The 27,887-nt window shown below is 34.9% G+C and overlaps 1 protein-coding gene and 1 non-coding gene across 7 annotated transcripts in view; both read left to right on the top strand.

The window, feature by feature from the left end:
* Positions 1-27,887, top strand: part of ckn (CRK like proto-oncogene, adaptor protein) — a 413,374-nt gene that overhangs the window by 214,452 nt on the left and 171,035 nt on the right. For 2 of the 6 annotated variants that reach the window (XM_073075698.1, XM_073075697.1), the window contains exon 1: positions 17,116-17,352. The exons of 2 other annotated variants lie outside the window; for them this stretch is intronic. In XM_073075698.1, coding sequence (XP_072931799.1) covers positions 17,319-17,352 — 34 coding nt within the window. In that variant the 5' untranslated portion in view covers positions 17,116-17,318. Of the gene's footprint in view, positions 1-17,114; positions 17,809-27,887 lie in introns of those variants that run through there. 2 more of the 6 variants (XM_073075696.1, XM_073075699.1) reach the window with 2 other exon arrangements.
* TRNAL-UAG (transfer RNA leucine (anticodon UAG)) lies at positions 991-1,070 on the top strand. The gene has a single exon. It is a non-coding gene; the product is annotated as a tRNA-Leu (tRNA).

Below are 27,887 nucleotides of genomic sequence, written 5' to 3'. Positions count from 1 at the left end.
ATTGGCGGCAGTAGCCACTTACCATCAGGTGGACTGCATGCTCGTCTGCTACTCCTATATTATATAAAAAAAAGGTGAACTGCTCATCTGCTACTCCAATATTATAAAAAATAGGTAGATATACTAAAACCATGAGCCTTAGCAATTCGTCAGTAATTTGTTTTATTAATCTATAGTATCACTAGCTTAGATCTCAATTGTACCCAAGTAAATATCTTTAACTAGAATTTTGATATGGCTATCTAAAACTTCTATCACTTAAAATAATCAGTTGTTTCTGGAATTTTCAAATTTCCTTTAAATAGGTGTCGACGTTAAAATTACTTAACATTAATTAAAAATTGCTTTATCGATGAAATCATCGAGAGGATATATATTTATGTCTAGTGATTCTTATGGCCTTTATATGGAATGTCCTATGAAACGGATTTATAATAAACAATATCCCGCGACTTTGCCTGTGTGATAGTGAACTTTTTCAAAAAGTGCAAAAATGAAATAAAACTCATTATAAACTACAACTAGTACAAACCACTTTTCTGGTGTACTATATGATATACTTATGAAAATATTTTATAAGTTACAAAGTTTGCCTCAGCTACCGTTATGATATGGAATGTTTTTAAATGCAATTGTAAGATTTTACTCAAAAAAATCGGAATAAAATCGGTCAAATAGTTTGCGTGACACTTGAACAAATAGATAAACGGATAGATATTTGCAAATAGATTATTTATAGATTTATATCAGAAATGTCCCGAGATTATTGAAATATACTTAACGCTAATTAATAACTTACTGTGTCATTTAAATTAAAATTGGGACATACTAATAACTAACAATAACAATAAAATACAAATTAGAGTAATTTAACATAATTATTTGTACAAAAAAATAAAATGAATAATATGTGCGTATTCAGAGGTTATCGTTAAATAAGACAAATAATACAAAGTGATCTGGCACGTAATTTCGTCATAGCTATATATAGGCAGCGTGGCCGAGTGGTCTAAGGCGCTGGTTTTAGGCACCAGTCCGAAAGGGCGTGGGTTCGAATCCCACCGCTGTCAAATTGTTTTTGTTTTATTTTTTTTATTTGCTAAGTAAACAGTAAATTATTTATCATTAAAATTATTTGTTTGAAATATTGAATTTCTTTTTCAATTCAATTAAAATTTCAATTATAATTAGTATTCGTTTTGTGAACATATGCATGCCAATTCTTACTTTAAACTTATATTTTAATTTTCATGTTCAATTCTAAATATATTTATGTTCTAATTCTATACTTTGATACATATTTTGAATGAACAAAAAAATAACCAAAATCTTTTTTTTTCAGGTAATACGAGGGCGAGATTACTTTCGCGCTGAAGAACAATATGGAAGTTAGGAGCTAAGTTTAAATAATAAGGAAAAAATACTTTTTATATTCTACATTACAATTATTAAATTATATTTAGTTTTTTTTTTTATTTTAGTAATAAAATTCAATGAATTATTGTACTACCTACAAATTTTATATAAGTATATATTTTGTTCTGTTTCTTTTCTAATATACTTATTTAAGATTTTATAAAAAGAAGCTGAAAATTAGAGGAACCAGAAATAACAAACTGGCCGCAAATGTCCAAACATAGACAAGTTGAAGTGCAAAAAAAAAACAAACCTAAAAAATTGAATTTCGAACGGACACCCGTCGGCATTTCCTGAATGCCTCAGATAGTACCAACCGATATTACGTTGTACAACCAAACGAAATGCACCTTTAATATTTAGACGATAGAGTTTAAAAACCAGTACAGTACTTTGAAAAAAATCTTCATCGAACTAAGTTGGACCGTATTCCTTCTGTCCTAAGATTTGAAAAATAATGCAACAGTTACGATGGAAGAAAAAAATAAACCCATATGTCACACATTTGTCGATGACATACCAAGCGAAATAGTGGAGCCCGAGCGTGAGGCTTCGGTCCCATTGGGGGTAGTTTTTTAGATTTTTTGTGCAGTTTGCGAGTTGCCAATTAACAAAGTGCATTTTTAAATGTCAGCGGTTTTATTTTAAACAACGTCTAAGATTGATAATAATTGATTGACTGTCAGTTTAAGGTAAACACCAAAAAAGAAGAGTAAAAGTAGTCGGCATTTTTTTCCATCATTAGTGTAAAATAAATTAGAAGGTTTAAAGGTAAAAAATATTGCAAGACAACGTAATTTTAATCAATAGAATAGGGTTAAGGATTTAAAAATGTTTTTTGAACAATCATTACTTTATCGAAATGGGGCTGACTTTATCCAAAAAGGGTTGGGCGGATTAGATCGTCCCTTTGATAAAATATTTGTGTAATCCGTCAAAAAAGCAGATGTTGTTTTTTTAAACAAACTCAAACTCAGAAAAGTTCAGTTCAGTATAAAATTGTATTTTATATATATTTAATATTATATAATATTTTCTATTTATATAGTATATAAATTTTATTTTGTATGCAAAATGTAGGTCCATACATTATCATATACATTACATACATAATACGAACTTAAATAATTTATTTTAGAGTTGAAGAATCCTAACAAAATAGGTATTGATTTAAAATAAAATAAATGAACCTTGTATAAATTACTTACTTATGTAATTTAACACAAACCCTCAAAGTAAATCAATAACTAATAAAAATCGGCCAAGCGTGAGTCGGCATCACACTAATAATCCGGTACTGTATAAAAGATACATAATAAATAAATCGCATTTTTTGTGATACGAAAATATTTTTTCATTGCCCAAAAAATTGTCCTATACATTATGTATAGCAGACGAAACCGCGAGCAACAATTGCTTATAAATACAAGTGAGATCGTAAACAAAGAATCATACAAGCGTCCCCTCATAATTATTCTGTTTAATTAATGTCTACCAGCTGCTCATTGTACGGAGACATTCATTACGGACCTCAGAAGTTACTCCAACAATTGTACTCTCACATTTTGATATCATTTAATTTTATGATACGTATATATATTTATGGGGTGTATTGTATTGTTAAATATAATACATGTCAAAAAGTATTCCCGTAAAAAGTGGGAGAAGTTCAACTGACTTTAATCTACTAAAAATTTGAGATGATTTTTCCAGAATTTTTGATAGATAAAATTTGTTATGTAAAAACATCAAATTCAAGTTGCGGCTAGTTGACAAGAGAATGACTTATTGAAAAATAAAAATAAAACTCAATTGCTTAAAATATAGCCTATGGCCCTATGATACTCCCACAATTTATATGAATACAAGGCGTGCCAAAGAAAGACATACATACATACACATAACATACAAATACTCACTTCGCAGTCGGTTATAAAAAATAATTTCTATAATTTTGACATCTGGATGTGCTGTAAGTAACTAGTTATGGTTTGATTAGTCGAGTACTCGAAATTTGTAAAGTTTACTACAAGTCTAAATGTCAAAATGTTACTTTAAATTCAAGCAATAACCAACTTTTACTGTTTTAAGAATAGTACGCAAAGCCGACTAATCGCTCGACTAGTCGGCAAACATCAGTTGTAATTATAACGTACACCGATCTACATACATTTTATGAATATCTATAGTATTATTAGTCCATGACATAGACATAGAACTCATTATAAATGACACACACCCAGTCGTTCCGCGAATATCCTTACCAGGTAAACTGGGTGCTGGGAAAATCAATGTCATTGTTATGCTAACGGTACTTATTAGCCTGACAGTGCACGGTTTAATGTGATCGTAATGTAGGAGTCTATTAAATTAGTTAGGCTGTGGTTAGTATCCATAACCACGGGCTAAATAAACATTGTATTATTCTGTAAATTAAATTCATTTTTCAAGTTGGTATACTCCTCTAGTAAGGAATCTTGCTTTAGTTATGTTAACTGCTATCGCTTGCTACATCTAGATTATAAAAAAGGTATTCTATACTTCTACTAAAGCTATGGTTAATTAAGGATTGTTAAAAATGGAAACGGGTTTTATTACTCAAACAAACGTTTTGTTATTGTTTCTCAATTGTAACACACGGACCTAAGTAAGAACTTTAACTCCTTATAAATAAGTTGCCGCTGTCTGACCGTCGGTCACGTTCAAAGCCCATTAATACTCGTAGTCTTGTAAGTGCTATTGTGAGTAACCGCAGACTGCTTGACGGACAATGATATTGTAAATATGTAAATTATGTTGTGGAAGGGCAGAAAAGTATTCATTGTGTACACAATGTAGTGCGCTCATTTTAGTCGCTAGACCAAGTCACAACTCTTCAGAAATGGGAAACTGAATAGATGTGCCAGATTCACCTTTGGTATGCAAAACATTTATCCCTGTAGTCCCGGGACTAGAATAGGGCTACGGTATCCCCTGCTTGTCGTAAGAGGCGACTAAAAGGGGGCTTCCGGGGTTGCCGGCGGCAAGATTGGGAGGTCGAGGCGTCCAGCAAGCGGCGGCGGTATGTGTGGTCGCATACCGTCGTAACACGAAAAGGCAAAAGATTGGATTGATTAATTTTAATAATAAGAGAAGGGTAACCTTTTTCGAGAGAATGTACTAGTGAGGACTTTGGATTTTTAATAATTCTCTAGTTATTCCACAAAGGTTAAAGTTCAAAGGTTTCGCTCCTAACGACCACAGAATGGTAATTTTATAATTTAGTTGAAAAAAAATATTAATATTTTAATAACATAAAAAATATTAATTATTCTAATTAAGTACTAACAGTAATAACAGTAATTTAATTTAATGACTGTTATTAAAAATTACAATTGCCCCGTAAGGAGTAGGCTCGACCTTAATAACTAAACTTACGTACCTAATAAATAATATTACCTATCCAAAATTATATTATAATAATTATATTAATAATTAGGTTTATATTTGATTCCATTGAATGATTTTTTAATTCTTTCCATACACTAGAATTCTTGTCGTGGGCACAAACAGTGGATATACAAATCTAGACGCAGAGCAAAACCTCATTCAGACCTCGGGCTGGCCGGAAATCGAACCCGAACCTCATTGCATGTCAGCGCGGGGTATGGTGACGGCCCAGCCATGCTCAGCTTTTGTATTAACATGTGGTGTTAAGTGGTCACTGCCGCCCAATGATATTTGTGAACGACGCCTCATAATAAGATATAGGTTACAATTACTGTACATCAAATTCGTCAAGTGCGAGTCGGCCTCGTGCACAAAGGGTTCCGCGCCCTGCAAACCATAGTGTGAACTAATAACCTGATTCTCGCTTACGTATTTTGATTTTTATTATTTGTTATTTTCCTTTAAAGATCGCACTATTGTGAAGATTGCTTGTTTGTATTATTATTCTATTTACGATGGAGCAAAATGTAGAACGTGGTAGGTACCTATCTCGTTTCTGTACAGATACTTTTTTTCAGAATAACATATTTAGGATGGCGCAAAAATATAGAACGTATTAGGTATCCCGTTTCTTTAGACTTTTTTTCAGAATAACGCCAAAATAACGAAGATTTTTAGAAAAGTTCAACCGAATAGATATTCGGTTATGTGGTAATAGATATTACCACAAAATAAATATATTTAATTTCACGGAACCCTAAAAAATAAAAACTAAGTCGCGATAAGTGTACAGTTAATAAAGTTCAAAGCTTATAATAAAACTAAACAAAGCGTCCTCCATTAACAGTCATCGTGTGAACAGCAATCACTGTACACACATGTAGGGTTGCCACCCATTTGTACTACATTTTAGTCAATTAGTACAATTGAGTATATTATAGAAATAAAATCAATTGCACTAAGAATACCTACCTAGGAGTATATGACAAGTATGATACTAAGTAAATTTTCGTGCTTTTTCAGTTGTCGTGACGTCATGTCGTGTCGTCTTTCTCCAATTTCCATTAATTATGATGGAATGTAAAAATTCTGTGTTGCACCAATTGATTTGTCATTAACGTCATTTATGTCGCTGTCACCGCAATTTTTAGTAGACATTGACAGATAGGGAATTTGACAAATACAGTATCTTTAACCGATTGAAATCGAGCGGTTAAAGTTAAGTATAAGTTATGACGTAATTTCAACCTCAACTAAAATGGTGCAACTAATAATTTTTTAACCAGGGATTTGACGGTTGGTTAGGCTTCTGTAAATGTTAAAGTTACATGATGTAACCCACCTTCAGTCTCTAATAAATTAAAACGCCAAATATTTTTGTACCAAAGTAATATGTTTTTGCAATTCTTTTCTAGCTACGAGTATATAGTATTTTTCTTTAAAAAAGGTGGCAACCCTCAGATGTTACCTTCACGCCATCTGTCGTATCATATCGTTACCATTCATACTCGCATACTACCACACATGTGTTTCTTTGTAACATATTTGTTTCACGTACGTACTTACGCATGGACTATTTATAGTCTTAGTAGTATTATAATAGTAGACATTTTTTACAAACATGCCTAAAGAAGTTTTTTTTTATAATATAGGAGTAGCAGACCGCATGCAGTCCACCTGATGGTAAGTGGCTACTGCCGCCTATGGACATCTATAATCAACCCCAGATAGGATTAGATATTCCTGCCTGAGGTTGGCCACAGATGCGCCGCTACCCTTGAGGACTAAGCTGGAACGCCTCGGAAAAGTATGTCTCCCTTACCACACCCTTCAAAACGGAACACAGCAGCGCCTAACACTGCTGTTATTAGGCAGAAATAGGTGTGGCGGTGGTGCCGCCGGAGTCGAACCACAAAGGGTTCTACCACCTTCACAAGTAACTTAGTCAAAACTTTTTTGGCACCTTACTTAAGCAAGTTTTTCTGTCTCATAATAGTCGTGCAGTAGCGCTGCTGTGTTATGGTTTGAAGGTAGTGTTAAGAGAGACATTTGCGTGTATGCAGTGGTAATGCGTCCGTGGTCGACCTTAGGAAGGACTACAAATTACAATCCACTTTGGGGTTGATTACAGATGTCCACGGGTGGCAGTAGGCGCTTACCATCAGGTGGATTGTATGGTCATTTGCTAGTTGTCTACACCAATATTATAAAGAAGAAACCTTTCTTTGTTTGTTTGGTTGTAATGAATAGGCTCAAAAACTACTGGACCGATTTTAAAATCACCATTCGAAAGCTACATTATCTACGAGTAACATAGGCTATATTATATATGAAATATATTTGATAAATCGATTTTGAGGCGGTACTAAGTTTGCCAGGTCAGCTAGTATATTATAAAAAAAAAACTTCTCACGAACAATGGGCTTCAAAATCAAAAATAAGTTTATTGACGGGATTTTTTGCAACAATATGTTAAATAATTTAAGTTAAATAATAAGCCCTAAATATTTTATTTTTTAATTATCAGTCTATCGTGCAACGAAAAATACATAGTTGCTTTATTTACGAAAAAAGCGCGCAACTGATTGACAGTCTTAATCTAGTCTTCTGAAAATTGGAAAAGCGCGTTGTTCCGTTTATATTTAGTTTTATCCGTTCTTTGGTTCGTTCGTTTCGTTTCCCCGAATCAGTTTCCTCGAGGAAGTGTGGAATGTCGGATGTGTCGTAAAGATAATATCCATTATTATAATTGGGCCGCCGGCCACGCGCACGTGTGGCCCAGTGTTTCCTCGACTGAAATAGTTTTATGCCCTTCTGCTTCGTTCTGCTAGGGCGGGATTGAAAGAATCGATAAATTAATCATCGATTTTGATTTTTTGAAATATAAATCAAATATTTTAGGAATAATTGAAATGTTGCGCTGAAATTAGAATTGGTCGGCGAAAAACGGTTGTCAATGATGATTGATTGACTGATTTTAGACAGCGATACATACTAAAACGTCAGTACAAATTTTTAACTCTAATTTTAAGTCCTTTATTTTGCTAACGAGAGGGAAACCTTCAAAAGGTACCCGATGCCGTGGGAGCGACACAGAGCTAATTCTAAGTCATAGTAAGGCGCGCGAGCTACAAGGAGAGGTTTGCCAGTTGTGCGTTGTCGGCTACTGATTTAGACTTTTTTAATTGAAAATCGGTTATTCTTATCTAAAAATCGATTATTCTTTCACATCCCTAAGTTCTCAACGTCTCATTACTCTTGAGTTGTTTCGTGTGTGACCCATTTTGGTACAATATTTGCTTAGCAATCGCTATATTTCATTACTGTAAGTGTTTTACGTTTGTCACAATGAATCTTGTGACTAATTTAATATCTAAGATGCCATTGCATTTACCAATTTAGCTTTAATTCTTTGACTAATATTATTCTTGTTCAATAATAGTTATGCAGTTGAAAGATTAGAGAATAAAAAAAAATATTTTATGTAGTAGAGCAAATGATCACTATTTAAGTTCCATTTAGTTTAAGAATTCGGTTTGATTGTACCATATGATTAAGAATTAATTGTTGTTCCTAATAGAGGAAATGTAATACGGTTTTTTTGTTCACTTTTTATAATAATGTTGATTTTAAGTAAACACAATAATAAAAACTATAACAAAAACTCCATTGTTTGGGCGGTATATGTGCCAATGAGTGAAACATACCTACATAAGCAGTGGGGTAAAAATACGGTTTATATAGAAAATAATCTATTCGAATATCCTTAGATAACTGTAGATATTATCAAGATTCAATTCTGACCTAAGACTACCCCAACAGGGTGAGAGAGCCAATGTCAGAATGTTAGCACTCTCATCTATAAAAAGAACGTAATGGCAGTTTAATAACCGTTAATTAGGGTGTAACGAAAAACCCGCCGGTTCGTGACAAGGGCCTAATTAAGCAAAGATTCGGCCCAATGTTTGATCTTTCCTTTATCTTTTCACCGATGTCATACTGGGCGAGCGAATACCTCCGAGACATCTTAATTGCCGTTCACTTAACTGCATTTTTACAATATTGAACCTGATGTCGAGATGGATTTTTGTTTTGGAAATTTTTGATGTGCTGAATACCGCGGAAAGTGAATCTAGACGAATAAATGAAATGGTGTTGTTTGACAGCTTTGACAGTAAGTATTTTCAAATGACGTTTTCTTAAAAACTTAAGAAAACAAACTGTATTTAAGACATGTGATACTGGTTTATAGGGACCTTTATGCAAAGAAAATGTACACGGAACAAGAACACTACTACATGAACAAGAAAACTAAATGAAACATGAAAAAACGCGAAAAAAATGAGAAACTTAATGAAAGTTTATGATATGAAAACTTATTGTTAGAATCTAGGAGTCTATTCGTGTTCTTAATCTATGACTACAATAAATCGATCAGCCTAAAACAAACAAGTTAAACATTCGTTCCTCATTAATTTGAAGAGACAGAGTTGTTCCACTAAATTAATTATTCAAACACAATGTTTAAATAGGGGTTGTTAAAACTATAAACTTTATTACGGGCGAGCGAGCCATCCTAAATTGATCAACCCCTATCAATCGGCTGTTAAAATATGTAAATAAAATTGACGAAAATAGCCGTGCGCCCGCGGCGTGGCCGAGGGTGACCATGATTGAGTGCTCTTAATTGCTCCAATATTGGGAAATGGTGGATGAAATTGTAAACTATTGAGCGGATTACGCGGCATGGTGATCTTTAGTTTACATAGTGTGTAAATTGAAATGTGCTGTCGGGATAGATTGGAAATATATGATTTAATTATGTCCTAATTTATTCATTATTTGTTGGGAATTGTTATAAATGTCACATTTTAAAGCACAATTAAGAGGAAGACATAAAAATACAAATTATGATACACGACAGAAAATGTATTTTTTTAGGTACATTGAGTATTGAGGTATTTATATAATCAAACAATTAATTGAAGTACATAAAAACTTTTAGGTATACGCTAATTGAACAGCGACTCGAACATCGTAAAAAAGTACCTATATTCAACTCAGTATTTAGTACCTTGTGCTTGAAACTTTTAAAAGCTAACTTAGAGCTTTATTTAAGCCCCTCTTTGACAAAGCTGTACGTCAATTTTTGTCATTGTGCAAATTGCCCCAATCGCTTCGATTGTGAACACCCTGTATAAGCCTAGATTGACCAGATTGCAAAAATAATCCGGACATCTCCGGATTTTTGTTGGTAATTAAAAAATAGCATCAGGATACATCAATGCAAATGCATGCAAAATCGGTTGGAGTTTTAATATTTAAACTTATGCTTTGTTATTATCAATGGCTTGCATTGCATTTTGTAATTAATATCCTAAAGTAGAGTCGGTAGAATAGACTTCTCATAATTTAATTACATAACTGTAAAATCTTCCACGGTTGATAAGAATAGTGTTCAAAAAGATAATAATAGTGTTCAAAACACTATTATTAAAATAATATAATTTATTGCGATAAATAAGCTGATGTTTCAATAATTTATTTTTGGAACTGCATGCTCTGCTCCATAATATCAATTCTTAACTTTAAAGAATTATTTCGAGAGTAGACCACTCAACATTTCATTATGATGCAGGGCGCATCTGCATTTTTAAAATTATCTATATGAGTGAGTACAAAAATCAGATATAGAATATGAACTTTTATAAATGTTGTGTCAGCAACAATTAATACCTACAATGCAATTTACAATTTCCTGTATCACGTCCCAATTAAAATAAAAATATAATCCTATTTCTCAGCATGTACTACTTAATCTTGTACACCCTAGCCAGTTTCGCTGATTGCCTCAATCGTATGAATCCGTGATCGAGATCTATTGTGGGCACCCTACGTAACCCTATCGGAGAACGATGGCCAATTAGCGTCGGGAAACGCGGCATTGAGTTACCGCGTTTTTGTATCGCCGTATCGCCGACATACCGATAGGTTGTAATACTAACTGCCTGTAACAATGGCTGTTTGTTTAACGGCGAAAAAGCCAAATGGTTAATGTGTATTTTCGTTTTTTGTAACACGTTTGCGTGTCTACGAAAATCTTTTCGCCTGAGAAGCAACATTGTTGACAAATTGCGGATAGAATAGATTTTCGTATCGCCGACATACCGATAGCTTGTAATACTAACTGCCTGTAACAATGGCTGTTTGTTTAACGGCGAAAAAGCCAAATGGTTAATGTGTATTTTCGTTTTTTGTAACACGTTTGCGTGTCTACGAAAATCTCTTCGCCTGAGAAGTAACCCTGATGACAAATTTCGGATAGAATAGATTTTCGTATCGCCGACATACCGATAGCTTGTAATACTAACTGCCTGTAACAATGGCTGTTTGTTTAACGGCGAAAAAGCCAAAAGGTTAATGCGTATTTTCGTTTTTTGTAACACGTTTGTGTCTACGAAAATCTCTTCTCCTGAGAAGTAGCACTGATGACTAATTTCGGATAGAATAGATTTTTGTATTGCCATCATACCGATAGTTTGTAATACTAACTGCCTGTAACAATGGCTGTTTGTTAAACTGTGAAAAAGCCAAATGGTTGATGAGTATTTTCGTCTTTTGTAACACGTTTGTGTGTCTAAGAAAATCTCTTCGCCTGAGAAGTAACCCTGATGACAAATTTCGGATAGAACAGATTTTTGTATCGCCAACATACCGATAGCGATAGCTTGTAATACTAACTGCCTGTAATAATGGCTGTTTGTTTAACGGTGAAAAACTCCAATTGTTAATGAGTATTTTCGTTTTTTGTAACACGTTTGTGTCTCTAAGAAAATCTCTTCGCCTGAGAAGAAGAGAGAAGTGATTTTGGTTAGAACAGATTTCTATATCGGCTTATTGGCGTCATACCAACAGTTTGTAATATTAACGGCCTGTAAACAATGGCTGTTTATATAACGGCGAAAGAGCCAAATGATTGATAGGCATTTTCGTGTTTTTAAGTAAATATGAAAAAACTGCTGCTCAGAAGTGACACTTTTGCGATCGATTAAGCTGGCGTTCTCTGTTCTTCGTAATATTAGATCGTTGCTCGCTATGCTAGCATAAAAGATAGGCGAATTTTATGTCCTCTTCAGAAATTATTCTTCTGAGAACTATTTTGGGTGGAACATAACCAAACTATAAAATAAATAGTACATGGACTAATTAGGCCTCCTTATTGACTAATACACGTTTTATTGTCAAGGCCATAGATTAGTAAAGATTACTTGCTTCTACCAATAAAATGTAACCTTTTGACAATTGTCACTGTCAATTATTTTCATGTTTGAAAAATATTAAAAAAATGTATAGGTAGATCATTTACGAATAAAACGATATTTCTTCGCACTTTTTCTACGATTTCGTGTCTTAACTGCGCATGTCGGCATTGTTCTGCGTAAATTACAACATGACAGCCATTAAACGGTTGACAGAATCGTCAGCCGTTTAGGTCATTTAATGGCTTTCTTCAATTACAAGGCGGTGAGATATCAAGGCCTGAATCTTAATATTACTAAAAGTAAACATAAAATCCCAACCTTTGCACCCAACCTACTCGCCTACATTCCGACAAAAATTTTGAAATCCATTTACAAACGTAGGCGTAATCTAAAACCTCGTATCGATAACGATAAGAGCGATCAATCATAACGTATTGTATAACGCAACGTTGTGTATTGACGCAAATACGACGCACAAGTACGAGTAGTATCGTAGACATGCCGGCACCGAATGTTATCTTGTAGGCACTATTGTTTGTTACTCGTATATGGGGACGAACAACAAAATATATTTTCAAATCAAATCAAATGTATTTATTTCGGATAATATAGATCCATTTGTTACATATTTTGAAGATGGTAGAACCCTCTGTGGTTCGACTGCGGCACCACCGCTACACCTATTTCTGTATAATAACAGCAGTGTTTAGTGCTGCAAAGGCAAGGGAGACGTATGAGAGACACCGCGGTCAATCCGTCATACCTGCTTCTACATTCCAACTTAGTCCTCAGTGATAACAACGTATCTGTGACCGACGGGGTAGGATCCCGATCGTATTTGGGGTTGATAACAGATTACCATTCATAGTAGGCAATGCCATCGCAGAGGGACTGCATATTAATTTGCAACTTATATACAATACAATGTATTATAAAAACAAACACCAACTGTAGTCGCGAATTCCTCCGATATTAGCTACATGCTCGTCTGCAGAATGTCTTTTTGTACAATTTTTTGCTCTTTGCTCCCCTTCAAAAGCCCTTGGAGTTTTTGCGTTCGCACTTATCTGCTTTCCTTCGCGGCACAAACAAAATAATTGGATGTCGTCAGAAGCTGGTATTTGCATATGAAATACGTTGAGACCGTTCGGGGAATTACGCATGGTTCAGTACTAATTAGGTAGGTAAAGAGTAGAAATAAATGTGGAAAGAACGTGCTATACTTTTGGTACCAGGATTTGAGTAAATTGTGGTGGAAAACGTACTATTTTCTACGACAATTTGAGTACATGGTATAGTTGAAGACTGTCTAAAAGTAGTAGGAAAACGTACTATCCGTTAATACTGTATCTATCAAAAAATTATATTATTGGTCCATTGTATAAAATCAATATTTATTTGGAGCTCAGTATTATGGTAGAAGAAGATTTAGTGGTTCAATATGACATCGTAACCTATATCTGTCTTACAACAATGATATAAGCAAACATGAGGTTTTCAAACTTAGTGCTCAGGGGTAGTAACGTATCTGCAACGTATCTCCAGTCCTCCCATAGTTGTGGGGAGATGCCTGTGCCCATTAGTCGACCATTAAGAAGGTTTTAGCCTTATGTATAAAGCGCGAAGTAACTTATCGCTATAATAAAGACCTCAATACTAAAATAATAATTAATTAAGACAAGATACTTTCAAAAGTCAGCTGATCGCAGTAAAATCGTTCACGGAAATGAAATGAACAATACGCTTTATAATAAAAACTAAATAAAAGGCGCTATATTTATGACTTAATCGGAATGTACTTAATAACGAGGAATTAAAAAAGCAAACGCGTATCGTGAGAAATTTGTACTGAAACAGAGATTTTCAATCTTTTTTTTTTCGTAGCAAGACCCCTTTAATATGCAATATTTTGCGACCCCCTCCATTGTTGGAACCTGCATTTTATTACAAGCTTTTTACTAATTAAATTCGTACAACATTACATTTTCATAATTTGGAATCAGTAAAATAAATATTTAAATACTTAAAATTTACATACTTTTACATACATTATAGATACTCACCAAACACTTTCCATTGAGATCATAATAAAAATATACTTTTAAATTTTATATTGCTTTGTTTTTAATACCAACGTAAAAAGAGCGGTATTGTGTATCTGTAACTGTATGTGGCAACTGATGTTCGGATTTAAATTGGACTTCTTTTTACCCATGCTCTCGAAATACCCTTATTACTACCCCCAAGGGGGTCGCGACCTATACTTTGAGAACACTGTACTAAAAGATTGCTAATGAATACGACACACCGTACATAACGAACGGACGGCTTGACATTTTAATTATTATTTAATTTATAACAGTTCCGAATACACATTTTTATATGGAGATGCAAAAAGCCAATTTGCCTTAAATTTTCGACGGCCTCTGACATAAAGCGGAATTTTGGCAAAAATATTGCAAAAGATAATTCAGAGTCGTTTTGAAATATTATGCTTTTCAACTTTTTTATTTCAATCCGAATGCTAATGTTCATATCCCATACAATGGTCCGGGGTTCGATCCCTAAACACCTATCCTGTATCTGTGAGTGAGGTCCCCTATATGCATATAATAGATTTATGATCTCTTTGTTTTATAGTTAACATTGTAGGCGTATAATTGATATTAATAGATATACCTACAATACTAAAAGACGTCTTAATTAAACCTTTTTGTTACAATAAAAATGTATGAACGTTGAATGTTGCGGACATAACAGCATTTACCACTTAATCCAAGTTAATTATTTACAAAAATAACATGTAAAAACGAGTTCTATTAAAACGTCTCGATTCGTTAACTTATGGAGGCACACTATTGACTCTTAAAACAGTGGTGATCATTACAAAATGTAGGCATATCACTATTTTTATGATACTTAATAAGGAAACGAGCATGTTCGTTGGTAAGAGACGACTCATTGGTAAGAGGGTTCTTCCGCCCATGGACATCTGCAAGCAGCCCCAAATACCAAGTCGGTCACGATAATATTTGCGACTATTGAAAACTAAGTTTTCTGTTGTCTAGAAATAGGTGTGATAGTAATGCCTTCGGAGTTGAAGCTTATGGTTATAGTTAATGATTAGTAGGTATAGTAACGACTATAACGATGTAGGTTAAATCATAAGAATGATAATTGACAGATAGTTGACAGTAGTTACTTATAAAATAGGAGGAAAAGTGTTCGAATCTTAATATTATAATAATAACCAGTAATATCCACAGTATGCCAGTAGTGCCACACATAAGAAGTCGCGGATATAAGCTAGTAAAAGTAGTCATGGTTAAAGCAGATATTATTGCATGTCTAATTAGACAGTAGTAATAAAATGCCATACCAATCGCCCTTTAGAGCTTCCTATAATCCCACACTAAATACGAAGGCTACTCCTACACAGTAGTTTCACTAATAACTTATGGTTTTATAACAACAATACCACCGAAGTCCAGAGACCGGTCTAGGGACCTTGCACACGACCTTTGAGAACCTACAAGAAAAGAAATAAAACAAAACAAATTCTACCTACTCCGATAAAGGTCGAAAAGGGACAATAGTAGTTTGAGAGTTTTGGCTGTGGGAAGGACGATTTAAGTTTTTTGTTCATAGAAATGAAGTAAATTTAAGTTTACTAGGGATTGCATATGAATATTTTGTTTGTATAGATACTGTTGAATTTAAAGAAAAGTCTAATGGTACAAAGTAACAAATTTCTATTTCGTTGGTTCGTCGTTTTACATAAAAATTAAAACAAGGTAAAAGTCGTACGGTGGATATTATCTTACGTAGAATATAAATTGAGGATATAAGTAGCACTCCAATCAGTATTCCAAGCTATGAAACTCAAGATGAAAAAAGATCTTAAAAGTATGTGAAGCCTAACAATTGGCCAGCACGGGGAATTTTTGCCAAAACTGTGGTATTGCATTTGGCTTTCTGTAAGGAAACCCGTGCAAATGGGATAATAATGAGTTGTTGCGATAACAATGATATTGATAGCAATGAAGATTTTGATAATGATGATGACAAAGCTCACAATGAGCTGACTGTTTTACCCAACGAGTATTTCTGTGTAACCCATTAAATATTTTTAAGTCAATTAAGTATTAATTTTAAACGGGGCAAAGGTGCGAAAGCTCTTCATCACCGGAGATTAGTGCGGCTTTACGAAAGCTGTAATTATCGGTTAAAATACTGGACACTTTTCAAATTGCGAAATTATAGAACGTTATAATTATTCCTTTAATGTTGCCTTTGATTGATGGTTCGGTACGATGATTTATTGTTAGTTTTGATAATAGGTTACGGTATTTTAAATTGCAATTTGCCGTTGGGTTGAGCAGGTGGTTTCTGAACTTAACTAACTGTATGTGCTAGTGAATCAAATTTGATTAATATGGAAATGAAGTCACACATGAATAGTAACGATATCCATCCCTCGGAAGCTAGTTGGTAAGATCCTGACGGATAATTCTGGTCTCTAGATAATTAGTTAACTCCGTTGCTTCAATTGTATTCAATGTATTGTCGAAAGATCAAGTGTGCAAAAAGTGAATTAACTATTCCTATGAATATCGCTGGTCATTCCATGGCATGTTTCCAGAATGACAGTCCGTTATCGATGCACTCTGATGCCGTGGAGTGCCACACGCCAGATAACGGTCTTGCGTCGTAGCGTAAATAAATTTTACAATCTCGGTTTATTACATTATCGAGCGACGATCGCAGGGCCGCGCGCCCACACGAGCGTGTCGACGCGCCCGTCAAATCACGACCTACTCAAACGAAATCCCGGCGTAAAAACGAGAAGAAATTTCATACAAAGGTGGGTTTAATCTATCGGCCGGTCACGACAGTTCCATAGAGCCGTCGCCCGATTTGTCGGGTGCAGTGTTCGGCGAGACGGGGAGGGGGAGCTACCGCGTCACCCGGCAACGACGCCGGTCAGCCCGGTCTCGCCGCGACTCAGCTCGCTGCTCAGTCAGTCGCTCGCGCTGTGCTCGCTAGCACGTGTCCTTCGCGCTCCTTAACACATTCGGATCGAGTTGTGACAAACTTAGTGAAAATTATCACAGTGTGGATCGGATTATTTGCAGTGTATGTGACGTTCAATGACAACGGATGTGGTCGAGTCAAAGCTAATATTAATCGATAACATTCTGGATTCTCCCGATGGTTCATTTGAATAATAACATGAAAATAAATGGTAAAGTCAACCAATAAGTTTTTGCATGTGTTAAATTTTTGTCACCTGTTTGTTTGTGTATCTGGATGATCGGATCTTGGCTTGCACGCAGCACGGCGCGTGATTTAAACGTCTGTGGTGTCGAGACACGAGACAAATTACGAGAAAAGGGAGTCGAATTCGAGCCCCGGGTTTATTTATTAAAATATTTAAATGAGCGTGGTTTTATTCAGTTTGGACCACCGAAATAGTCAAAACAATAGCAGACCTTGCGTTTGTCAGACGACATTGACTCTTCGAATGTAAATTTGAGTTAGCATGAACAATCGAACATGGTGCGTATGGAAGTCGATATATGAATAAGCCTGTGTGACCCTGTCGCGCCTACGGGACCAGCCGCAGTGGGTGGACGGCATAGTTTCCGAACCGCCTAGAGAACGACAGTGGGTGTTTGAATGGAGCCAGTTAATAATAATGGTGAGATTTAATCACCGCCATAGAGGTTACACAACAAAGCTACAAGCATGCCCGTGGCTCGAGTAGAAAAGAAGCCCTTTGAAATAACATTTCGAAAATAGTCACTAACAAATTGCTTTTTGGTAGAATATATTGGCTTCTAGAGAATGTAGGTACTAATCATTAATCTCGATTTGAAATGCCTGTCGATAACTATTTAGACCGAACTGTTATTACGAATGTTATGTAAGTATTTAGATTTACGACCGAATATGAAGGAAAACTAATAATACCGGAATCCTTATAATATACTTAATTTTGCTACCGAATATTTCGCACATGTCGTCGAACAGACCTCAGATGTCAGCTGACAAAAAACAGAACACTTTGAGCTCGCACATGTTGCGGATCAAATTCAGACCAAACTAGCTCACATAACCCGTATGTTAGTTAGTTACAAATATCGTTTACTCTTAATCCTACTATACGTCTCGTTGTGTTATAACAGAACTAACCTAAATTTAAACGGTTAACAAAAAGAACCGACACCCACACATCTAAAAACGAAATCCGAATGGGAAGAGGAAATTTAATTAAAGAATGAATTACCTAAGGTAACCTTGTTATTACGAACGCATCTGGTGTAAATGATGAATATGTTCGTCGAAGAAATAAAAAAAGATTATGGAGAGAAACCTGCGCGGGCGCAGGCGGCACGTGGGCCGGCAGATGCGCTTGCGCATCCCGCGCCCGCCATCTTCGATCCCAGAGCATCTTCGGCCCTTTATCTCGGCATCTCGTTAACCTTGCGTGCATCTGAGATTTAAGCTTCATTATTTTGCAGTTAAAACTTTATGTAAGCCTTTTTGGGCGTGATAAAATCGCAGTTTAAGAGTTATAACCGCGGCTTTTTCGGAAACATGATGTTGATAACATCGAATTATATAAAAAATGTGGCGTTTAATAGTAATTTCAGAGATATTCACAGCAGTTGTATATACTCGTAATTTCGCACCGCCTGGTGTCTATGTTTCAAAGAGGTCAAGTCCGGCTCGAAGGACCGAGTTTTTCCATCGATAATAATCACTAGAATCTAGTGGACAGTCGTTGCCATTTAAGGTAACCTGCGCCCGCGCCGACTTAGTATTGACAACTGTGGGATAGTCTACATCAATGTCGGCCGCACTCTGATAACTATCAGCTCTCTAGGTGTTTCCATAATTTCTCTTTCCTTATCCGAGTTCAATTGAGAATACCAATCGTGATCACTTATTTAAAGTATGCTATATGGTTGGTTGGTATTATTTAAATAAAGTACCCATTGCCTTTAACGGTAAAGAGAGAATATATTGGAATACATTATATTCATATAATTTATTCCATTAGGAGTATTTCTGGTTACATACATGAAGTCGTGCTAATTAATTATAATAGGTCTCAGCTAGTGCCTATTAGGAAAACATAAACGTTACTTTCGAGTACTAACAATACAACTCAGTTCCTAAGTGGAAACGTGTAATACAATACGAACATTTCAAAACAGTATTGGCGGTAACTTCGCCAAACACGTTGTGCTCGGAAGGTTAAACAAACAACTTAGGAGAAACTGTTTGTAATGTGATGTATGAATAATCCTCATGAATATTAAATTTGACTAGCGTTTACACATTCGGTTTCGCCTACGAATTAGTGTTAGTGTAGTCAATACAAGAAACTCAGATACAAAGAAATATTTAAAAAATTGACAATGAAAGTTTTCGGAGAACAAATAATAATCGTTTGGTAAAACCGACAGAAATTACGACCTAAATGCAGTTTGTATTAAAATAAATACTTTTAAGTTTTAAATTACTAACGCGTTGTTCCACAACAATGTTTATATCACGGCGTGCGTAAATTGACGTTTTACGCACGCTTCGCGTGCGCAAAACCCCCATTTCCGACCCCGTAATATAAAATTTTATACAACACGCGGACGAAAAATGTTTTTCTGACTCGTGTGATTGCAGTCCTCGCCTGCGGCTCGGCCTGCAAACTCACACTTGTCAGAAAAAAATTTTTCGTCCTCGTATTGTAATGTACTATTTCGCCTTTAATTATTTCGTGAATAATAAATACACTGATGAACCCCGCGATTATGACGGGAAAAAATTGCCCAATCACAATACACTGGGCACGCTCCGGCCACCTGCCTGACAGCTGCTCGGATTTACAACTGACAGATACAAAATTCTCCCTTAGGACACCCCGCGAAATGCAGCTGATGCCGGAACAAAGTGGCATGGATTAACCAGGTGGTCCCATTGTTAATGGAGACATCGACTAAGATGAACATTCAGATTGTACACAATTGTTAGTAAATACAAAGGACGTAGAAAAACCTGAACAGAGTAACGAAGGAAATGTAGCGTTGAAGTAATATGACCTTGTGCATAGATATGGCAATGATCGAGACTTTTGGCAGGATGTGAAAAAACATATGTTAAGTAATTTTGTTAGACGCTATATTTATTTATGATGTTTGACCAATGTGTACTTTGGTTATACGTGAAGTACTCTCAGATATAGATGTTATTATCAAGTAGTGTGACAAAAGTATAGTGATTTGTTTGAATTTCCGTGTTCGTGATTGTCATTTTAATAATTTAGCGTATTTTTTAGATAAAGATCTTTTGATAGACAAGAACAAAGATTTTTTACAATCTCTGTCTCAAGTATTCATATTACGGTTTAATTAACTTTAAAAAGACCTTAATATCATTTAATTAATAAATTATTCACCTTTAATATTTTCATACTTTCGCGTAATAAACTGAAAGTCTCTCGAAATAATCTTCTAATTTATTTCTCCACCATCAAACTTCAAGGAAATTTAATAAAATACTTAAGCTTTCTCGCAATTTTCTGAAGCCATAAAAACGTGTAATTTTCGATGCGAATTATAGGTATACGAGGTAATAGCTTTCATTACAAATTTGTTTACGCTGAAACTCAGTATCCGATGACGAAGTTGCCATACATTTTTCAAATGTGTTTTAATTTTCTTTTATGGAAGTCTTCAATAAATTCATGCTTACAGGTCATTCAATCATAATCGAAATATGGTAAACATTTCAGATGCATTTGTCCTGAAAGCCTGTTTTAATTCCTGATCTTTAACGGTTAATATAATTTCGTACTTTTATCTATTATTATTTATTTATTATTATTTATTTATATTTTACGTAATTAAATCCTACAAGACATAACATTGGGACCTTTAGCTTTTCTGATTCAATCGTTTGCTCAAACACAATTAAATCTTAAATACTTTGAAAGTAAACTATTCATGAATGCATTGGTACCTATTCTTCTTTTATTTTCTCCATTCCCTTTACGTATTAGATTTGAATTTTCGCTGAAATTCGATTTGAATCTACTTTAATCTTCACAATCATCGTGTTTGTATACGTAGATCACGTCTCTCGCGTCTGGAAGGAAATAGAACTGAAAATAAATCGCCCTCACTCCCACCACCCACACTAAAATAGTTCTCTCCTTCCATTTCTCTAGGACCATTACCATATCCTGTGTTTCGATATGTTAGTTAAAGGGCGCGTGTCCATAACGCCTTGTTCATAATTATATTAATGTGCTCCGTTCTATGTCTACGCCTCACTTATAATGTAAATTAGATTAGTTATGTTCCTTTCTGCTCATAAATTACATGAACAATACGGAGATGATTTCTGGTGTATATTTTGATGAACTGCGCCTACAGTTTTGACCGGAACAGTGTAATATGTAAATGATTCTTTGGAATCCATCTAATCTGTCGAAAGTACTTGATGTCGTTAAGTCTCTTATCGAAATTGTATGGAAGATAAATTAAATCCGATTTAAGTGAGATTTCGCTTTGCATTAATAAGAAAGTATATTTTCTAACGAGATGATCCAGATTCCGGTGGCAGTTCTAAGTGCAGATACTCGTAACCACTACAACTACTGTTTAATTACCTTATTTCCATAGCAATCACGTTGTTAATATTACCACTAACGGTTACTTACTTGTAGGATAGTTAAAGTAGTGCATTCCGGCTACTGGTGTACGTTTATACGTGTTATAAAGATTAACATAAGATAAAGAACATTACAATCAATTCATGTCTACAACACTTATCGTTATCGTGCATTATTTTATCCGGTGCAATGTCCTGATCTTCATATATCGCGTTTACCGTATAAAGTGCGTCTACTATTACTATTCTACTTTCCACATCACTTCACTATTAGACGATGTTATTTAAAGTTACTGATTTATCCTTTAAAAACAAAACACGATAACACTAAGCTAATGTTTAAACTAAACGTTAAGTACAGTTGCAACTGGCCCGAATATAGTTATTATGTAATAGCCGTTAATTACAGCACGGAAGGTAATTTAGTTCACGCCGGAGCGATACAACATCGCTATTATATCGCATGACTCGCGCTTCGGCCGACGGGGCGGCATCGGTGACACTGCATCGTTAATCACTCTATTCTTCCCGAATAAAATTTTGATTTTCAATTTCAATGCCCACAGTGATTACTAAATCCAATACTCTTGATAAATGACACCAGTTAATTAGTTCGTGACGGATCCGTCGATTGACGGATGGCGTGACTGGCGATGGCGTTTTTGACAATCAATTTGGTGTTTCGCCAACATTTTTATTGTTTATTTTCTATTTTATGCCGATACAGCATTCAGCCGTTTCTATTGAATTGACAAAAGCCTTATTTTTGTTAAACTTTGATTACATAATATGATTATTTGTTATTGAATATTATATTATGTACTTATGTTACTTTTCCAAAGCAATTAACTTATTTGTTTTTTAGAAAAGCAACTAAAAATACTTTTGAAATAGCTGGAGAGCAAACTTTGTTTTTATTCTATAGACCAATTTTTTACATTTCTTGAACAGGAAATTGCTTTAACTTCAATACATGATTCTAGTATTGACGTATCCGGGCGTAAAGTGGAACCAGTAGTAATTGTACCTGTGATGTATGCTGGCTATATCCCGGGTTCCGGATGTGTGGCATTTTTTCCACGATCCAAAACTTTCTCATACATCCTACTAGTTTTTGTGAACATTTGAAGGATTGAAAAGTCAGAGCAGATGTACTGCTTTTTTTATTTCCTCAATTTGTTTTTGGATGTTTTTCCTGTGCGGTAATATTTTGACTGTACGGTAAAAATGATGATAGGATTTTGTCTACAAAATTGAACGTAGCATTTTCGAAACTAGATACAGTGATTGAGGTAACTTTAGGTAATGTACCTACTGTATTTTTTATTTATTACACCTAGCAAGCGAGCATGGAGTCCACCTGATGTTTTTACTACTATGGATCATGGGCATTTGTGATCCATTTCATAGAAATGAAGTTAGATTTAATTCAAAAGAGCTTTAATTCAAAAATCTCCAGAAATTCGTTACAAAATCCAAACATTCGTAAAACACAGTTACAGTTGGAATACACTCGTCCTAAAAATCTACTTGTAAGTTTATCTTAGATTGATAAATGTGCTCTCGTATCAATTTTATCGCGTTGTAATGTAAACGCACTTTACTACCTAAATTTATGACTACAATTTTATTACACTAGTCCTATTTGTTGCTGCTGAACTACTGTTCTACTTTCTATCATGTAAGGATTACTGTGATACACTTGTACATTTACTGTGCTATCAACACAAAGATTATCCCAATGAAATAGTTTTAATAACATTTTCATAAAATTGACATTGATTAACATTAATAAAGATCTCCATGAGCACATATTAAGCACGTTTCAATTATTATTTTCTTTAATACTACGAATGCTGTTATTAAAATCCGCAAAGCTTTAAATATTTTTATCTTATTCGTCTTTTACATTAGTTTGACCCAAAAAATATATTCTTATCTGCTTCTGAATTATAGACAAATATATCCCTTTCAAGTGAGCGTAGCTTTCCTTTCCGACAATATTATAATCTCACAAAGATGTTCCACAGTTACATTTTTATAAATATCTTGTGGATATCTATTAGTTCCAGTTTCAAACGCAGGTGGTCGGCTGGCGTCCCGCCAACTCCTGGCTACAAGACCAGGGTCGGGTTACTGGAAGCGATCATGAGCAGGGTTTTATGTTGCGAGGGAGGGTTTAGATTTTGCTTCGCCCGAAACGGTAATTCGAGTCACATTTGTAACTTTGTCCACTTTGTAAGGGTTAAAATAAGATGAGTTCTCTCGTGGTGGGTTAGCGATGTTTTGGTTTATTTCGGGACATTAAAAAGGCAACTGAAGCAAGTAATGTTCACACGATCCAGGAATAAAAGCTTATAAATCCTAATAGATACGTCAGAATGTAAGTATGATGTATTTCAGAACAGCAGTGAAACAAACAGAAAGCAAAAATGTAAAAAACATACAGTAAAGGTAAGAGTGATGCAATAATACTACCAAATATGGGATATAATAATAAAAACTTTAAAACAATTCAATGATTAAACCATCAAATAGTAGACGAAATTACACTTTTAAGGCCCGAATTCCATTTTGCATAAATCATTATCTAAACATCCTGCTGCTGGGCTCGAGTATCATCTTCAAATGAGAAGGACAAAGACTTTACTATAATATTGGCCAAGTGCAGAGTGATTGCCTAACACAAACATAATATAACTACCAATGTTACAATATGAGCATGCGGCGCTTCGTTTCTTAACAGCTTAAACAATGATGTATCACGCATTATGTGGGCTATCTGAACTCATTAGTTCTAACCCGTACTGACTCACTATGGTGACAAGTTAATTAACTTGTAAACGTTGTCTCGTCTTGTTCTCATTCGAGTATAAGTACGTCTGAGGGTCGCTAATTAATAAAAGAACAGTTAGAAAGTAAATAAATCCGAACCTTTTCTACGATATTTTCTTCGTTGGAATAGATGATGAAAATTTACGTAAGACAAAAGTTAAGAATATTATGAAATTACATAAGTTGCTGTTATGACCAGTAATTTTAGTGGAATTTGAGTCGCAAGAAACAATAAAAAAAATGTATGTTATCGCTGAATAAACAATAAAGAAATATGATTCATCGAAACCCCACTCAAGTCCTTCAGTGCACATAAGATTCGATTAAATTACCTTGCGAAACTGCATTTATTAATTGCGAACCACATAATTTACATAATTGTAATGAAAATTTAATGGCAGATCGTATCCTGTGACGAGAGTAAAATGTATTTCTGCAATCGTGGTGAAATCTTCATGGTCTGCTTTTATTTTATTGCATAAGTTGCCGGTTTCGTTCTTGCTACCAAAAACAGCAAAAATATTGCGAACTTAGTACACTTGTTCAGATAACGGTCGGTTTGTCAGTTTGTCATAACCGAACGGAACGTATACGGTGTTAACAACTTGCCAAATTGTTATTGCAGACCGGTCCTAAAATGTTATCGAAAATAACGATACTTTGTTAAGTAAGAATATGTTTTACCGAACGCATTTAATTAAACGTTAGTAGGTAAGTAGTACGGACAATTTGCGAAATTCTTTTAAATCATAAATATTAAAACTAAATTCTTTTCAGGAGTATTTTTAACGCAAAAATGTATATCTAGTCTGCACTTCGCAAGGAGCAAATGGATCGTCTGTCTTTTTATGTGCTTATGTCCTATCCACTTTGTTTTTTATATCACCAACTGGGTGATATTGAACATGTTAATTTTCTCCTGTATTAAAAAAAACTAGCTTAAGAACGGAAGAACCGTCTATCGTTTCTTTTCTGGTCTCTAGATGGAAACATTTTAATGATCCAGCCATAGGATTAATTGCCAAGACTTGTATAAGCATTGTCAAAAAGAAATTAAGACTCCATAGTGTTTTAAAGTTTATTAACTACACTTAATAGCCTCATGGACAATGTCAAGAGAGAAGGCGAAGAAAATTATCCACAGAGCTTCGTTCCATTTCACACCGCGATTAGTCAAGCTACCCATTTCGGTGCATGCACCTCCATATCAGGCACAACTGACACTTGGTGTAATCTTGGCTCCATATTCGTCTCTACAATTAGCTGTCATATCCTTTTCTTTGTGAACTCTTTGACTGTTTAATTGTATGCCTTGCGGAGCTTTGTTTTGTTTGATAATAACGTACTACGACTAGCAGATGTTTTCTTTTTGTAACGGCACATGTTCGAAACGGATGAAGTTGATGCGAATCTGTGCTACAATAACATTTTGGAAAAATAAACTCTGGAAACGTGAGAGCTTGTTTTTAAGAATATCCATGTTTTGAGAAGATTACTAATAATATCTAGCTGTGGGATTATGTGAAAATTCACATTTTAGCGCTAAAACAGTGTTACCGGTCGCCAAAAGTCGTAATTCATTTCGCAGACACGAGATAAAATTTTATTCCAAAACGGTTAAACGCAGCGCTTACGCGATGAACAGTAACAAATGCAACGTCATTTAATACACCTTTTATGTACGAAGCATGCAGACTTTGTACACGGTTGAAAAATTTCTTTAACCTATTTATTACATGAAAGCAAATTAATTATACTTAAATATTTCATGTAAATCAGCAAAAACGCATAAATTAACGCATTCTTTCGTAAAACTCCTTTAGTTTTGTAAACAATTAATTAAAAACGGGAACGCTTCTAGACAATAAGAAACGGTGTAGAAATTTGAAAGGCATTAACATAATTCGTTGGATCCTTTATTTTTAGAAGTCCAAACAACTCAATGAGTAGCTTTTGAATAACTTTATAAGCATCGAAGCGTATCACAAATGGGGTAATGGCCGCATGTGTTTCAACGATTTATACGCGACACGACTATCGTCGAATCGTTAATTTATATAGAGAGATAGCGTCACCCGCTAACCGGCGATTACCATCGTTCTATCGCCAGTGTGGACCACGGCTTGTTATGCGATAGGATCGGACCATCCATCATCAACCCCATGAATGAATACATTACCAATCACACCATACTACGGACCTTTCCGAGAATTGTTCGTTTTGTGAAACACAATTAATTGGGATGGGGAATTTGTTGAATGATATGTTTTCCATTGATGTTGTACGTTTGTTTTCAAGTATAAATTACATTCACGTCCTAATTGATGAATAAAAAGAATGAATGAAACAACTACCTAATTTAAATTTTCTTGAATCAATAATACTAGTAGGTAACTAATTATGAATACATGTACAACTTTCGCTTAATAAAAATATACTACATCGGAGCTCTGTTGTACTTGTAGATGATTTAATTAAGTAGGCGGAATTTAATTTAACAGAAACCTATTTAGTGGATGTAGGAAGTGATTCAGTAATTCATATAATGAGCTAAATGTGATCCGATGGTGGGCGATAGGCATATAATTTATTTAATAGAGAAAAAACTCATAATAGCTTGCTGGTATAATACCTTATTGAGAATCGATCGTTAGCTTATCCAAACATGTGATTATTAATTTAGAAACCGTAATAAATATTAAGTTTTTCAGATTGGAAGCGTCCGAGGAGGAAGGCTAGCGGCTGACAGGCCAATCCATCAAGCGTCTAGTACTATGAGTACAGTTAGTCTCACCAATCAGGGTTTTTGTTTGATGTCAACGGCCGTTCAATAACTAGACGAGTGGATACAATCGCGGTAGACACATACAATCAAACCAAATAAAAATCATATTAATCACTATGTTGTACAATCTAGTCTGTCGGGCGAAAGTTTTTTGCGCGTCCGTCCCCTTTTTGCATGATACGCAATTACAACTAACGAGTCTAATGCTAGTTCAATATATTTTAAACAATGTCTTATATTGAACTTGGCCCGGACGTTTAACGGATACAAACCCGGCTTTCTAATTCGATTCGTCGTGGGATTTGTTCAATGCACGCTTCACGTGAGTTTTTTGCATCTGATTATCGAAACAATAATTACAGACGCGTCATGATGGCTTGAATATTTAGGATGTGCGTGTCATCGTGACGACGAGACAGTGGTCAACGTACTAATCGTGTTAAGAGTTCCGGCTTTGGTCCCCGGTCGGGAAATACCTAAAT

This window comes from Epargyreus clarus, unplaced genomic scaffold (genome assembly GCF_041222505.1).
Source record: "Epargyreus clarus isolate Ecla_fem2 unplaced genomic scaffold, WU_Ecla_fem_2.2 ptg000008l, whole genome shotgun sequence".
NCBI lineage: Eukaryota > Metazoa > Arthropoda > Insecta > Lepidoptera > Hesperiidae > Epargyreus > Epargyreus clarus.
This window is presented reverse-complemented; position numbering and strand designations above follow the sequence as displayed.